The sequence below is a fragment of the Macaca thibetana genome, chromosome X, assembly GCF_024542745.1.
Source record: "Macaca thibetana thibetana isolate TM-01 chromosome X, ASM2454274v1, whole genome shotgun sequence".
Lineage (NCBI taxonomy): Eukaryota > Metazoa > Chordata > Mammalia > Primates > Cercopithecidae > Macaca > Macaca thibetana.
In genome coordinates this window covers 115,320,616-115,337,450 of record NC_065598.1, presented here as the reverse complement: position 1 = coordinate 115,337,450, position 16,835 = coordinate 115,320,616, and the positions used below count along the sequence as shown (strand labels likewise).

General features: G+C 42.5%; 4 protein-coding genes across 6 annotated transcripts in view; 3 read left to right on the top strand and 1 right to left on the bottom strand.

Annotated features, from left to right (window-relative positions):
* Positions 1-16,835, top strand: part of RPL39 (ribosomal protein L39) — a 451,119-nt gene that overhangs the window by 37,696 nt on the left and 396,588 nt on the right. Inside the window, exon 1 of one of the 2 annotated variants that reach the window (XM_050776150.1) lies at positions 12,747-12,750. The exons of the other annotated variant lie outside the window; for it this stretch is intronic. The gene's annotated coding sequence lies outside the window, so the exon portion shown is untranslated. Of the gene's footprint in view, positions 1-12,746; positions 12,751-16,835 lie in introns of those variants that run through there. 2 annotated transcript variants of the gene reach the window in all.
* Positions 1-16,835, top strand: part of UPF3B (UPF3B regulator of nonsense mediated mRNA decay) — a 387,117-nt gene that overhangs the window by 28,003 nt on the left and 342,279 nt on the right. The gene's annotated exons all lie outside the window — the stretch shown is intronic.
* TMEM255A (transmembrane protein 255A) overlaps positions 1-16,835 on the top strand; it is a 51,480-nt gene that overhangs the window by 27,978 nt on the left and 6,667 nt on the right. For both annotated transcript variants that reach the window (XM_050776118.1, XM_050776119.1), the window contains 2 exons: positions 5,731-5,893; positions 14,721-14,864. In XM_050776118.1, the coding sequence (XP_050632075.1) occupies positions 5,731-5,893; positions 14,721-14,864 (307 nt within the window). The remainder of the gene's footprint in view (positions 1-5,730; positions 5,894-14,720; positions 14,865-16,835) is intronic.
* On the bottom strand, positions 9,601-13,076 carry LOC126946769 (prefoldin subunit 4-like). The gene is made up of 3 exons (XM_050777429.1): positions 13,071-13,076; positions 10,755-10,889; positions 9,601-9,981 (listed from the first exon to the last, which is right to left on the bottom strand). Exons 1-3 carry the CDS (start codon positions 13,074-13,076, stop codon positions 9,601-9,603), a joined length of 522 nt encoding a protein of 173 aa, XP_050633386.1.

Below are 16,835 nucleotides of genomic sequence, written 5' to 3'. Positions count from 1 at the left end.
TGAATTGTTTTTGAAAGTGGAGGCTTAAGTCCCTTCTATCTTCCTGTCATTCTGAACTTCATAAAAATCGACTTCCTTACTTTCTTAAAGCAAGTTATACCAGAATAGTCTTCAAGGAATTTTATGAGGATCTGTGCAAAACCATGCACTCCCTAAGGGCAGGGAGCATGACTTAATCTTATCTATACTTCCCTGGCCCCAGCACAGGGCTGGGCATGAATAAAGAGCTGATGAAAAGGGAGTGATGTTTGTTGAAAAAGGAACAAAAAGAAGAACTCCCTTTTCACTGGGGAAAATAAAATATTGGACTAGGCAACTGAGAGGGGTCATGGGAACAGTCCTGCTAAAGATCTTCAAGTCTAGAAATATCTTTCACCTACCTAGTGCCTGGAAGTCAGCCCCAGACATCTCTCAAAGCCCTTTCCCAAGTCTGTAGTGCTAAGATTCCAAGGGCAAAACCACTAGAAAAGGACTTCCTTAGCTTTTCCTGAGGAAACAGTCCCACCAGGCCATAAACCCGGGCTGAGACTGAAGAGGCGAGGGTCCACAATAGAGGAAAACGTTTTTTCTTGACCTGGGGCTTTTTCCACCCAGAGCCAAAGAGATCTAAACTCAAGGCCTAAATATAGCTAGCAATAAGCATTCTGAGGCTTGGAGACTTTAATTTTGCCAAATGTGTATTTGTTTTCCTCACACGAAGCCTATTTTTAATCAATTGCCAGCTCCTCCAGTCCATTTCCTGGAAAGGAGGCCAAGAAAAAAAAAAAGTGGGAACAAAAACATCAGGCAGTCATTTGTACAGTACTACAGAAACAGAGTCTCTACTGTCCCCCCGAACCCACAGACCTTCTTTGACGTCAGGGGTGTTGAGGGTTTAATACCAAACATAGATTATTCTATTTAGCCTCATGCAGGAAGGTGGCTTTCTCTAGGACACAGCTCTTCAGCTGTGTCCTTTCAGAGTAAAGTACAGAGAAAGTTGCCTTTCAGAGTACTTCAGGCTTTCACCTACTCACTCATCTTTGGAAAGGTCAAATCAATATCACTGGTTTTCAGCACGTAACCTAAAGGAAATGAAGTGATTTGTGAACAGCATTAGCTGGTAACAAAATGAAGGAAGATAGCCTACTTCCATTCACTCCTTTCTTCGACAAACTTTTCTTGAGCTCCTACTATGTGCTAGGGGCTGTTCTAAAAGAATGGGCATCAATAAGACACAGCTTTGCCCTTAAGGAACTCAATTTGCCAGGGGGATGGCAGGGAGAGGGACTTAAATGTATATGCAGAATGCATAGAGCAGGAGAGAGACACACAGAGGCTGGCCGTTGCCACTGCCTGTCCACCAAGAATTGGTGAGTGCTCCAGGCCCTTATGGAAGAGCAGAAGGATACCCTCCTGCCTTATCTAAGATCTTCTGCTGCCTACTTTGTTAAGTAGGAGACTGAAACACAGAGAACTTATCCGTTTCTCTAGGTCCACCCAGAATGTTGAGAGCAAGGGGGTAAAAGCCCACATTGGGTAATCAATCTCATGATCAATACAATAATTAGTCTTTGCACTCAGTTACTCATTCACCGAGTATTTATTGACGACCTTTAATGTTTCTACCACTGTGCTAGGCAGTGAGAGAGACCCAAAGGAATGTTAAGAGATGACCCTTGCCCTCAAAACGTTGCGATTTCAACAGAAACATCATGTCGGCCTTGGCCTTGATTGTAACATTAGCACCAGCACAGTATTTAGCACTGATACGCTCCCAGTACGTATTAGATTAAATAAATAACTGAATTATTGATATACACAAAGTGCCAAACTAAGAGGAATAGACTATGGGAGTCTAAGGAAAAAGCTAATGAATGGGTAGTGGCATCTTTGAAGAAGGCACTATTGAAGCTTTGAGCAGTGAGAGAGATTAGGATAGGCAGAGAACAGAAAGCAATACCTTCAATGCAGGGGGAGAAATCTGAGCACAGGTTTGGAATTAGTACCCAGCATAACCAGTGTGGGGCTTCTGTGGACTCCAGCCTGGCTGGAGTGTGTACTCCATTTTGGGACTGGACTTTGGCAGACTGAGGAATTTGAACACTTCCCTGAAGGTACTGGGGAGCCACAGAAGGGTTTTGATTAAGCAAATGACATATTTTTAAAAGTGTTTTAGGAAGAGTAATCAGGCAGCAGTAGAGTCTGGCAGGACAGCCTTACAGTGATGGAGGCATGAGGATGGGAGCAGTGGGAATGTAAAAGGTGCAATTTCAGAGGAAGCTCTGCCCAGAGACTGAAGCAAATGGAATCCTGAATCTCAAGCAGAAAAAAACCACATTAATTTGCTAAACCCGAACCATATCTAAGAATTAGCTTTCTTTTCCTTCATGGTTCAGTGAAAAAAAAAATTAAATAGCTGCTGGAACCACTCAAACTGAAACCAAGTATATATTATCTAAAATTATTGAATATTTTAAGACAAACTACTATCCTATTCCCATATTGTGGTTTGTGCCTACAAAGTCTTAACACTGGCCAGGCACAGTGGCTCACGCCTGTAATCCCAGGACTTTGGGAGCCTGAAATGGGAGGATAGATTGAGCCTAGGAGTTCAAGACCAGCCTGGGCAACATGTCAAAACCGCAGCTCTACAAAAATTAGCTGGGCATGGCGGTGTGAGCCTGCAGTCCCAGTTACTTGGGAGGCTGAGGTTGGAAGATCACTTGAGTCAAGGAGTTTGAGGCTGCAGTGAGCCATGTCTATACCACTGCATTCCAGCCTGGGTGACAGAGCAAGACCCTGTCTCAAAAAAAAAAAAAAAAAAAAAAAAAAAGGAGGAAAAAAAAGAAAAAACCCAACCAACCAAACAAACAAACAAACAAAAAACAAAATAAAGTGTTAATACCTTTAAGAACAGGGTTCAAAGGTTTGAATTGTGTTGCCAGAGGCTGGCTCTTAGAAGGAACAAAATGTAGCTACATATTTTAGTGGGGGATCTTATTATATGTCGGAGTACTGCTTTCATGCCTGCTGGCATTACATCCCCAGGCTCAGAGAAGTTAAGTAAGTAACCTAAGAGTAAGAAAGTAAGTTGCTAGAGTCAGCATCTGGTGACAGAGCATAGATGACAGAGCCAGGATTCAAACACAGTCTAACTTCAGAGTCAGCTATGGCATACTGCCTGCCTATATATACTACTAGTCCACCCTCGGTGTTTTAGGAGGCAGGCAAACATAATTTGGGGGATGTCAGAAGTTGACTCCCAAGCCACAAAGGTGCTCCTACAGTTCCACACTCACCCATGCACAGAGGCCTTTGCTGTTCAGAGAATAGTCCTTGTACAGCCGTCCCTTTTGGGGGGCAGTAAGTAATCTGTGCATCCTCCCTACCCTATCCCCAGGGCCTAGTACAATGCCAGCTAATAGGAGACAATGTATGTTTATGCATGGGCTCTTGAGATACGCTCCTGAAAATACTGAAATCCAATTCAAACTCTGATTAATTGAAACTCCCTTAAAATTCCACTATGGGCCGAGTGTGGTGGCTCACACCTGGAATCCCAGCACTTTGGGACACTGATGTGGGAGTATCACTTGATGCCAGGAGTTCAAGACCAGCCTGGCCAACATATCAAGACCCTGTCTCTACAAAAAATATTTTTTAAAAAAATTCCACTACGGGAGCTTACTATTAAAAACAGTGGGTCTCAAACACTGATGAGCTTGTTAACACAAATTCCTGACCCCATCCCCAGAGATTCTACCAGATTCACTAGGACTGGGGCTGGGCCCAGGAATCTGCATGTTTAACTATCTCTCTTTCTCAAAGATACGTCCACAGATACACGTAGAGACACCCACAGGCACACACAAATAATGCACTGATACAAACAGGCAGACACACATAGACACAAACACAGATGATTCTGAGGCAGTCTGCCCTGTAACCACACTGACTTCACCTCTTTAGAGAAACACTGACTTTAAAGAATCTGAAGATAAATTCATCTGTAAAGTTTAAGTCTTTTCATATGTGAATAATCCCTCTCTGATTCATTTTGGAGATCAACCTTTGATTGTTTTTCTTTTTCCTTTTTTGCATTCTTATAGCAGGGGAGTCACATGTAATAACCATCCTAATGCCAGGGTGTTTCGTTGTGACTTTAAGAACCACAGTGTTTTGGATTCATAATGAACTCCAGTGGCCAAGTTGTAAACTAGTTTGTGACATCCAGGAGGACAGGAACTTTCATTTAATTAATTCCACAGGTATTTATGTAACACCAACTGTGTGTCAAGCACAGCAGTGAGCAAAATGAACTGTTCCTGCCCTCATGGAGCTCATGTTCAAGTTGGGGAGGCAGACAATAACATAGTAGACACATCAGTAAGATATTTTCACATAGGAAAGAATGCTACAGGGAAATTAGAAAAGGGTGATATATTGCTTAGCTTGGGCTGCTATAACAAGATACCATAGACCAGGTGGCTTAAACAACAGAAATGTACTTATTTCTCACAATTCTGGAGGCTGGAAGTCTAAGATCAGAGTGCCAACATGGTCGAGCTCTGGTGAGGGCTCTCTACCTGGCTTGTAGCCACTTCCCCTCTGTGCTCACAGTGACATTTCCTTTCACATTCAAGTAGGGAGGGAGAGAAAGGCTGGTGGGGGGTGGGGTGCGGAGCGGGGAAGTCAGGGGAGAAGGCAGAAAAAGAGGAGGAGGAGGAGGAGAGAGAGCTTCCTTTTCTTATAAAGCCACCAATCCTATCTGATTAGGGCCCCACCCTTATGGCCTTATTTAACTTTAATTATCTTCTAAAAGTCATGTGTAAAAATACAGTCACATTGGGGGATAGGGCTTTAACATATGAATTTGGAGGGACAAAATTCATTCCATAGCAGATAATGTGATAGAGAGCAACAGGGCTGGGAAGGGGTGTCTTTGGACAGAGTGGTCAAGAAAGGCCTCCCCACAGAGGCAACTTTCAGGTTTTGTGCAGCAACTCAGCTTTAGTTCTTTACCAGGACATTGGTTTTTGTTTATTTGTTTGTTTGTTTGTTTCATTTTGAGAGGGCACACACTGAAGTCTTTGAAGCCTGAATTCAGGTCCCAGTTCTACCACTTATGACTTGGGCAAGTTCTTTAACTTCTCTGTGCTTCACTTTCTTCATCTGTAAAAATGGGCATGATAATAGTTCCTATTTGATAGAATACTGTAAGGATTTGCGGAACTTTCTGCAATGATGGAAATGTTCTGTAATCTGCTGTGTCCGGTATAGTAAACACTAACCACATGCGAGTACTGAGCACTTGAAATGTAGCTGGTGAGACTTACCAACTGAATTTTTCTTTTTACTTAATTTTACTTAATTTAAATTTAAATAGCCACGTGTGGCTAGTAGCAACCATATTAAACAGCACAAATTTAATGAATTCACATATGTGAAATGCTTAGCACTGTGTCTGGTACATAGCAAGTATCGATAAGTGCTATCTAGGATTAGTGTTAGTGATGTTTACAAGTATTTTTCTGGCAGGTAGAAGGATTTTTTTCGGGGAGTGGGGATAAACAATCACACTTTGATTTATTATAGTGCATGGCTATGATGTCTCTTACTATAGCTCCCCACCTGCCCACCTGTCTTTTCACTGAGCTGTATGGTAGCCCAATCCCAGGGTTGGAGAGGGGGTTGGGGAGGACAGCCTGCTCCCTGGGGACTGACTGGAGCGTGCTCCTCTTTGTTCAGCCGGGTGGAGATCACTGGTGGGTACTACGAATACATCGATGTCAGCAGTTGCCAAGATATCATCCACCTCTACCACCTGCTCTGGTCTGCCACCATCCTCAACATTGTTGGCCTGTTCCTGGGCATCATCACTGCCGCTGTCCTTGGAGGCTTTAAGGACATGGTAAGGAAAGAATTGACTTTGCATTTCACAGTGGCCCCTGTTGGGGATAGGGGGAAGGCTAGGCAGTTGGGGGAAATGCAGACACATATTTTGAAGGGAGGAATCAGAAGCAATTGCTTCAAGGATGTAGCTGCCTTCAAATGTGTCAAGTTGAAGGAGCCAGGTAATGTTATCAGTCTGCAAATATTTCTTGTTTTACACAAATTACCTTGTTCTGGAGGCACCTTCTGGGGGTGGGGTGAGAGGAGGAAGGGGTGTTCTCAGTTCCCCCATTCGCACTGGTTATGTAAACATAGTAGCCCACACTTTTAGTAAAATTTTTTGGGAATAGTTTTCCCCTAACAAACTTTGGGAGAGATGGAAGGAAAGGTTATTCTAGCTATAGGTGGGATTAATGCTAGTCTCCCCCTCCCCAGGTATTTCATCCTGAAGTTTCTTCAGAAAGAGCATCTGGGCTCTTTTCTGTTTGCATTCGCAGAGCCAGCTCTAGGCTAGGCTGCTTGCCAGGTCTTGCCTTCAAGTTGAACCTCAACCTCAGCCTCCCCACTTTCCATTCTTCCCTTCCAAATCTTTTCTATTTGTGTGTGTGTGTCTGCAAAGGCACACCAGGACTCAGCATTCAGTAGGTACTCCATATAGTAGGCTTCTTTTTTTCCTTTCCCTTTAAGGCATTTCTAAGCATTTATTTGCTTATTTGATAAAACTAGATCACTAATTATGGAGACAATAGCTTTGAGTTATGGTTATCAACCTGGCTTCATATAAGAATCACCTGCCCAGCATGGTGGGTCATGCTTGTAATCTCAGCCCTTTGGGAGGCCAAGACAGGAGGACTGACTAAGCCCAGGGTTTGAGACTATGCTGAGCAACAGGCCCTGTCTCTATTGAGAAAAATCAACTTTTTAAAATTAGCTGGGTGTAGTGGCACATACCTGTAGTCCCAGCTACTCGGGAGGCTGAGGTGGGAGGATCACTTGAGCCCAGGAGGTTGAGGTTGCAGTAAGCCATGACTGCACCACTGCACTCCAGCTTGGGTGACAGAGTGAGATCTTGTCTATAAAAATAAAAAAAAAAAATGCTTGGGCCCCTTCTCTGATTTAATTGGTCTAAACTGAAGCCCAGGCATCAGGTTTTTGTTTTTGTTTTTGTTTTTGTTTAAGCTCCCAGGTAATTCTGATCTGCAGCCATGATTGAATACCACTGCTTTAAATGAACGTCCCACATCTGTTTATGGAATTATTTTGTGCCTAAGAGGGACTTTCCTTTGACGCCAGAAATTAGCCCCTAGGCCCTTGGCTGTTTCTGTCAGATTTTGGGGTCCCTGAAGAACAGAAACCTGAAGGGCAGTTTGTAATTTGATCCTGGACTGTCAAAAGGATAAATGTCGGAAAATGAAAGGCGGGGTAGGACAAGGGAAAAGAAAAACACTCTTATCGTTTTGGACCGCAAGTCTCCAGCAGTACTGGGCTGACTGGAAGTATTAAGTGTTCCTGCTAGTGACTCTAAGTCAAGAGAAATCCTTTCCTGCCCGTCTGCACTCTGTCTTTCTCTCTTCTTTCTCTCCCTCTCTCATCTGCACATTTCTCATCCCAGCTTCCCTCCCCGGACTCTGGAATGCCCAAGCACTAACAAGTAGGGGAAGCATCAACAAAGGTGGAGCCCCAGGAGGGAAAAGGATTTCCTGTAAATTTGGCCTTGAGAAAGCTTTCAGGTTAGAGAGCTGCAAAAAAGCTGTTTCTGGGTTGGGGCTTCTTTGGAGAAAAGAAAGCCCTTTGTTCTTGGAGACTTTCCCCAGGGGGGCAGATGAAAGTACAGGTATTGTGTGGAATCTCAGCAGCTTTGGCTGGAAGAGAAGCTCCCAGGTTTGGCGAGTTGAAGAGATGGGACCTCAGGATGGGCATTAAGAGTTCTCTAAATTGGCCGGGCGCGGTGGCTCAAGCCTGTAATCCCAGCACTTTGGGAGGCCGAGACGGGCGGATCACGAGGTCAGGAGATCGAGACCATCCTGGGTAACACAGTGAAACCCCGTCTCTACTAAAAATACAAAAACTTAGCCGGGCGAGGTGGCAGGCGCCTGTAGTCCCAGCTACTCGGGAGGCTGAGGCAGGAGAATGGCGTGAACCCGGGAGGCAGAGCTTGCAGTGAGCTGAGATCCGGCCACTGCACTCCAGCCTGGGTGACAGAGCGAGAGGCAGAGCTTGCAGTGAGCTGAGATCCGGCCACTGCACTCCAGCCTGGGTAACAGAGCGAGACTCCGTCTCAAAAAAAAAAAAAAAAAAAAAAAAAAAAAAGGGTTCTCTAAATTGTCCCTAGAGCTTTCAGCCTTGGATGGCAAAGCTACCTTGATGCACAAATGGAGTAGGTGGTAGCTACTTGGTAGGCTCTGTGGGGTGCCTGTAAGGATTCCTCCCTCTCCAATTTTACCCTACTGTGGGTGCTGAAACTGCCACCATGTTTTATTCCTTACTTTAAGATAAGCATTGTCCTTTTTCTCCTTGTCTGCTTTCAAAATGCATGTATTAAACAAAGGAATAGGCTTGTAGGCCACAGAGGTGTTAATACTTTGAGTTACTAATCTCTCCGCGTGAAGGATTTGATAAGACCCTTTCCATGGTGATGGAAAAAATTGGATTTTGAAGGCAAAGGGCATCTGAGGAAGACAGGGAGAGTGGCTAGATGGACACTTTCAAGAAATTTCTGGAAGTTGGAAAGAAGGGAGGAGTAGGAAGGTGATAAGCTAAGGAATACAACCCTGCCAAGCTTTTAGCCTTAGCTTTAGTCCCCTGTTTTCCCTCACTGTGCCCCTTTTAAAAAATTGAGGTGGAAGTCACAAACATAAAATTGATCACTTTAAAGTGTACAATTCAGTGGCATTTAGTACACTCACAATGTTGTGCAATCATCATTTCTGTCTAGTTCTAGAACTTTTTCATTACCTGAAACCTGTACCCATTAAAGAGTCACTTCTTGTTGCCCCTTCCCTGAGCCCCCAGCAACCCCTAATCTGCTTTCTGTCCCTATGGATTTACCTATCACAGGTATTTTCTATAAATGGAATCATGCAATATTTGAACTTCTGGGTCTGGCTCCTTTCACTTATCATAATTTTTATTTTTAAGATTCATCTACCTTGTAGCATATATCAGTGCTTCATTTCTTTTTATGGCTGAATAATATTCCATTGTATGGATAGACCACATTTTATTTAGTTTTTTATCCATCGATGTACATTTGGGTTGTTTTCACATTTTAGCTACCGGAAATAGTGCTGCCATGAACAATCATGTACAAGTACTTGTTTGATTGCCTGCTTTAATTCTTTTCCCACCTATGGGTGGAATTGCTGGGTCTTTTGGTAATTCTATGTTTAACTTTTTGAGGAGCTGCCAAACTGTTTTCCATGGCAGCTGTGTCATTTTACGTTCCTACCTGCAGTGTGTGAGGGTTCCAATTTCTCCACATCCTCACCAACATTTTCTTGAAAAAAATTATAAACATTCTAGTGGGCGCAAAGTGGTATCTTGTTGTGGTTCTGATTTGCACCTCCCTGCTGACCAGTGATGTTGGGCATCTTTTTATATGTTTGTGTGCAATTTGTATGTATATCTTCTTTGGAGAAATATCTATACAAGTTCTTTGCCCATTTTTTCTATTTTCCAAACAATATTATAGTTTGTTAAACAAAATTTTAAAGTATTATAAAATGTTTAATTTTCATCAGCTTCAAGGTTTATGTTACCCCCAAATTTTGTATATAACTGAAGTTTCAAATCTGCTAACACTCTCTGAATTGGTACCACTGTGGATTCTAAGGCATCAGTTTCTTCTTGCCAATTTTTCTTTGCTTCTTCTAACATTTCTTGTGCTTCATCTTGAGAATGGCTAGTGAAAACATCACCAATTTGATAAGGTATCATTAAGCAGTCATCATCTGCAAGCATGATGTCATTGCAAACATCTTCTAAATTGTGGAGTTGTTTCCTTTTTACTTCTGTTTCTTCCTTCGGCTCTGTTATCCTACTCATATTCCTTGCAAATTTGTTTACCTTTTGTTGATCTTCAAAAGTAGCATTGAAATTTTCTGCAGCCTATAAACAACAGTACTAGTAGCACCTACCTGTGGACTTGTGAGGGCTGATGTGATAACCCAGGTAAAGTGCATGTATTAGTCCATTCTCACACTGCTATAAAGAACTGCCCGACCGGGTGCAGTGGCTCACACCTGTAATCCCAGCACTTTAGGAGCCTGAGGTGAGCGGATCACGAGGTCAGGAGTTTGAGACTATCCTGACCAACATGGTGAAGCGCTGTCTCTACTAAAAATACAAAAATTAGCCAGGTGTGGTGGTGCATGCCTGTAATCCCAGCTACTCGGGAGGCTGAGGCAGGAGAATCACTTGAACCTGGGAGGCGGAGGTTGCAGTGAGCCGAGATTGCACCATTGCACTCCAGCCTGGGCAATAGAGTGAGACTCCGTCAAAAAAAAAAAAAAAACTGCCCAAGACTGGGTAATTGATAAAGAAAAGAGGTTTAACTGACTCAGCTCTGCATGACTGAGGAGGCCTCAAGAAACTTACAACCATAGCAGAAGGGGAAGCAGGCACATCTTACATGGCAACAGGCAAGAGTGCATGTGAAGGAAGCAAAGGAGGAAGAGCCCCTTATAAAACCATCAGATCTCTTGAGAACTCACTCACTATCATGAGAACAGCATCATGGGGAACCACCCCTATGATCCAATCACCTCCCACCAGGTGTCTCCCTCAACACCTGGGGATTACAGGGATTACAATTCAAGAGGAGATTTGGGTGGGGACACAAATCCAAACCATATCAGTGCATCAAGTGCGTAAAAGCCAACCTCAGTCAATGGGACCTTCAGTTTCCCACACCCTAAGGACAAGGCCTGGGCTGCAGGGTCCTCATGCTCCCCAGAGGCACCATCAGTACTGAAAGAGGTGCCCAGAGCCCTCCATGGATTCCGACCTGGGGACCCCTGCCTCAACAAGCCAGATGCCTCAGCAAATGCTCAGGGCCCTGGGTGCAGACAGGGCTCCCCATGGAGCAGCTGTAAGGGCTGGGGGCCCCAGTCTTGGGCCCCGCACTGAGCTTCAGAGCTGGGCACCCCCAGCATCCCACACCCTCCACTCCCCTGCTGTAGCTGGGACCTGGCCACTCACCAAGAATCCTGCCCATTTTTAAATGTTTTGTTGTTGTTGAGTTGAAAGAGTTCTTCATAAATAGCAGATACTAGACCATTATCAAATATGTGATTTGCAAGTATTTCCTCCCATTCTGTGAGTTGTCTTTTCACTTTCTTGATAATGGCCTTTGATGCACAAAAGTTTTTAATTTTGATGAAGTGTCATTTATCTATATTTTATTTTGTTGCTTATGCTTTTAGTGTTATATCTAAGAATCTATTGCCAAGCCCAAGGTCATGATTTCCACATTTTTGTCTAAGAATTTTATAGTTTTAGGTGTTACATTTAGGGCTTTGACACATTTTGATTTAACTTTTATATCTAGTATAAGGTAGGGGTCCAATTTCATTCTTTTTCATGTGGATATCCAGTTTTCCCAGCACATCTGTTGAAGAGACTGCTCTTTCCCTACTTTATGGTCCTAGCAACCTTGTCAAAAATCAATTAACTGCAGATATATAGATTTGTTTCTGCATTCTTAATTTCACTGTTATCTTTGATCTCCTGAGGAAAAAACAGGTTTGCTGATGGTCTGTCCTGATAGGGGCAATAATGGCCCCTAACCCTCTACAAAGTGCTTTTGCACAATTAATCTTCACTATTACTACCTCGTGAGGTAGGTCTCTGTTTAACAGGTGAGGAAACAGGCCAAGAGGGGTCAAGTGACTTGCCCAGAGCCGAGTAGCAGAACTGGGACTGGAGCCCAGATTTGTCAAATGCCAGAGACTTTGCTCTTTCTATTCCATCCCAGCTGCCCCTGACTAACATTTGGATAGCCCTTTCTGGTTCTATGAGTGTTTTAACAGATATTATCTCCTTTGTTTAGTTGATTTAATTTAAAAATTAAAAGCAAGTTGTTTTCACCTGTTGGGAGCTTCTTTCACAGTACGGAAGGAGAGCAAGAGAAGTACTGAGCATTATCAAATGTAAATCCTGGGAACTCTATCAAGGACCAGGGCAGAAAAAAAATGAAAGCAAAGATCCCGGGAGAGGATCTTTGATTCAAGAGATTAGAGAACACCAGTGGGGGCATAGATAAGGATACCAAGGAGGAATCATTGCCTAGATCACTCTATTAAAATAAGACCATGGTGTAAAAAGTTCAGGAACATCATTCAGGTGAGCCTAAGTACAATCCTTGGCCTACATCCAAGTGTGGTTGGTGACTTGTGATGTGCCTCTCCCTGAGTAGAGTCCCCCGGGTCTGCAGGGAGGCTCAGGGGTGCTAGCTGATGAAAGCCATTTCCAGAGAGTAAGGACAGGGGCTGTGAGCTGGCAGCCTTCAATGGAATCAGCTAGGAACCACCATTTCCAAAGCTGTGGGATCATGAAAGGAACCCTGACAAGAGGTGCTTGGTGAAAAAGATCTTAAATAAATGTTTGAAGAAGAGTTTGTTGACCAAAGATATGAGGATTTGAGACAAATTTTTAAAAAGTGAATATATCTTTCCATTTTCTCCTAATTGGTATCACTGGTTTAGAGTAAACTGGAGAGGGAAAAAAAGTAGCATTCTTTCCAAAGTCCACAATCATTGTTTCAGAATAGACTCAGTTTTGTCCAGGCAAGATTGCTTTCACCATTTCCTGTGCTACCTAGTAACCTTTTGTGTTACTGGAGCTCAGAATGCTACTGATCAATAATGGCGGGGGGGGGCGGGCGGGGGGGTTTGTCTCACAATGTAAGTCCCAGAATTCTAACAGAAATACACATACACACACACACACAAACACACACTCCTATATGTGCACACAAATAGAAACAGGGCCCACATTTATTGTAAAATCAGATTTATTGATTTAAAATATAACCAGACCACTATTTTGGGCCATCTCTTTTGCCCCATCCCTGACCAAGTTTTCACTCCATTCCCCTCCCTCTTCTTCCTTCTCTTGTTGGCTTGTCCATTTTCTCTATATCCTCTACCCCCGACTCTCTTCTCTTCAGAGACTTTCCTATACCCATTTAATCTTACTCTCATGTTTTTTCCGTGTTGCCTTCTCTATAATAGTCAACTTCCTTTCAAATATTGTCTAGACCCTTGGCCTTGCTGAACACACAAAAACTTTTATATAGTTTACATTGCATGATTGTTTCTCCGCAGTTAGGCTTAATTCATTTAGATAGAAGAGCTGGTTTCATTTTGCAAGAGCTGGAGGGTGTGTTTTTAATGGATAGAATGCCAAGGGAACATGATTTCTGGTACTTCCCGTGGGATAGAATTCCTTTTCAGAATTCTGGTGGAGAGGTAAGGGCATTTCTGAGTGCTCTCCTCTATAAAGCAAGCCAGCCCTTGGAATGATCAAGATCTCAGCCCTCTCCCACACATTAAAGAGGCTAACAAACATTTATCTGGCTGTCTGTGAGCTGCATTATAATGACTGAGGTTTGTAGCTCTTCAAACCTCCTAGAGATGTAAACAGTAACCCACTCCAAGGAAGAGAGCAACAGAACTGTGTTGAAACTTGCTGGAAGGGAGTTTCCCCCTGCCAACACCCTAACATGGTTGCCTTTGTGACTGCCAAAGCCTGCCTACACATTTTCATCACTTGAGAGGAAGCTTCTGCTTCTCTGTTAATGTGCTGTAGATATGTTCCAGAAGGAAGACACACTGATTTTTCAGACATCTGTCAATTATACACATGAATGGAGGAGGTATCAATGACATGGAAGATGGAAAAAACATTTACCCCACACCTTGACCCATGTGGCACAAAGCAGTCCTACTTGGGAACTAATGAGTAGTGGTAACTTCCTTTAGCAGTGCTTTGGCTCTGATGAGAACAGGGCCTCCATTCTGGACAAGATTACTTTTAACCCATAAAGGGCTACACACACCACCATGTTGTGAAAAGGATATAAAATGTCTGCATCATTTTATTTGCCAAAAAAAAAAAGGGGGGGATCAATATATTCTTCTTGGTCTTTCATGGCTTCTGTGCACTGCTAGAATTTTGCCTCTACTCTACAGGGCTGATGAGAAATGTCTTCAGGAGAGCCCCTTAGCAAGGTTTGGATCTCTAAGAATCCTTACAACTTTTACAAACTCTTTGTGATTGAACGCACTCTGTCACAGCAAGAACACTAGCTTGTTCAGCCTTGTCTATTTGATGTTTTGCATTTTGAGTCTTATTTTTTTCTTTTTAATTCTTGTTTTTTAAAATCACACAAGTAATTTCAACTTTTCTATAGGTTTCAATGTTTCAAGTTAAAAAGTTTGGGGAAAATGACACAATACAAATTAGTTGTAAACACTTTGACATATATAGCAGAAAGTTAAGAATCCCTATATACCTCCTAATTCTACTACTCTCCCCAGAGATAAATCACAGTTAACAGTTTGCTATGCATCTTTCCAGGTTAATTTCTTTGCACTTACAAACGTACATACATGTATAATTTTGGGGGTCTTTTTTTAAAGCATAAATTGAAATCATGCTATATTAATATAACATAATGGCTTTTAAACCATAAAAATATATCCTGGACAACTTTCTCTAAATAGGTCCACATCATTGTTTATCAATAGCTGCATAGTATTCCATAGTATAGATGTACCAAGTTTATTTAACCTTTCTCCTAGTGATGACTGTTTATGTTGTTTCTAATTTGTGTTTTTCTACAGAACCCAACTCTCCCAGCACTGAACTGCTCTGTTGAAAATACCCATCCAACAGTTTCTTACTATGCTCATCCCCAAGTGACATCCTACAATACCTACTACCATAGCCCTCCTCACCTGCCACCATATTCTGCTTATGACTTTCAGGTATGTTTTGGGAGAAAAAGAACTCTCTATTACCCTTGCTCTCACTCATGCTCTCTTGTTCTCTCCCTAAATTCAATTACGGAACCTTTCCATTGTCTGCATATGTATGAGGTAGCCATGCATCTCCCTAATGGCCAGAAGCCTGTGGATGCTAGCTTAAGGACTATGTAGGCAGGCAATGATGGCAGAGATGGGCGGGTGGAAACTGTCCAAGAGAAGAAACAGAGAGATGGAAGAAAAGGGGAGAGAGGGAGGTAGAATCAAGGTATCCCAAATTGCCTTGAACCACACCAAGGAGAAGATAAGCTAGTTGGGAAATGGCAGCTCATTTGTACGCTACCATGGACTCCTGTGCAACAGTGGCTTTTTCCATTCGTCTGATATGGGGAGAGGCCTAATCCTGCTACTTAATACAAGGGCATTCTGAGCCACACAAGGGTTTGAATCAAACCTGTAATGAGGAAGATGTCCCACTCTTTTTCTCCAGGCTTCCTAACTAGGACTACACAGAGCAATACACAGAGTATTTTTATAACACCCCTCCCCTTTTGCCCTGTTATCACGTAGGTCAGAAACAGTGTTACCAAATTTGCACTTTCCCCTTTTCCTTTTGAACTGTGACTACTAGTTGAAAAACAGAACCAAAAAAAGGCACTTAGTTAAAAGGAATTCATTGTATGCAGAACACTGAACTAGACGCTTTGGGCAAACAAGTGAAATGGTCCTTTAGGTATGTACAATGATTATAAACCCTTGACCACAGAAGAGCAAGGTCACACTAAAATCTAGTTAATTCAAACTTTAGTGACCGAAGGAAATACCTTTTAAGGAAGTGAAACTCATAATAAATTTGCTTCTATTGATCAAGAGACCATGAATGTTCCATGGGGACATAAAATTATGACTATCTGGGGGTACTCCAATTAACCAGCCAGTTTGGCAATACTAAGCCGTTGGGCAACCTAATTGCAACTTCAGTTTGGCAAAATAATTGAAACTTAAAAATCTGATTAAGTTGAATAAAGTGTTGTTGTGTTTGGTTTAGATACCGTTCAGAGAGGTCTGTGGTTCTATAATGCAACAATAATACATATAGTGTGAACATGCACTTTTTCACTTGTATAAAATATAGTACTAGTTCAAAAAAGTATCCATTAACCCATTTATGCCAGAGGTTGCAGATTTTTTTGTGTGATAAATCAGACTTTGGCGATGACCTTGAGCAGGAGGATATAAATAACTCCCACAAGCTTAGTGTTCCAGTAATGGGACACTAGGCATAAATGGGTTAAAGCTTAGAAATAAAATGATAAAATTCGTTCTAAAGACTACTGTGTACACAGGTAGACAACCCAGGTAACTTGTTACCCAAATTGGTGGTATAGATTGGAAAACAAAAATATGTTCAAGAAGGGAATAATTTCAATAGTGACTGAGGCAACAAGGAATTCTTTAAAAGAATGCAGGGATGTTGAAGCTAAAACAAGGAGGGTCATCATTCTCTTGGGGTCCCTATAATAAAAAGTCATCCTGAAATAGAGGAGCCACACATGGGTCTAGCCCAAGAGGCCTCCTCTACTTTTATATCAAAGTAAATTATATTGATTTCAGGAATTTGCACTTTATAATGAACCCTTTAAGTAGGGACAATAATACATCTGGTGATGGTTACCACAAATTATAAGATAGGAAACCTCTCTTTTGGGTATGGAGCCATCATTCCTCATTCAAATCCTACCCCAGAAATGAAAGCAAGATTGAGAATGCCAGCAGTGACTTGGATTGTTGGTTTCAGTTCAATGAATGTTTACTCTGTGTTCCATGTGCCACATATTGAGCCAGGAGCTGTGGAAATAGAAATTAAATGAGACAGCCCCTGCATTAGTCTAGGGACTTGGGGGTTGGTGGTCAGGGGACAGCAGTGGGGACAAAAAGTAAAGAAAACATTACCCAGAATGCTATGGAAACCGT

Excerpts from the sequence above, each read along its gene's own strand:
- LOC126946769 (XM_050777429.1), bottom strand. Across the intron at positions 9,982-10,754 it reads TGAAGGTCCCATTGACTGAG|GCTGCAGAAAATTTCAATGC; the intron begins GTTGGCTTTTAC and ends TGTTGTTTATAG.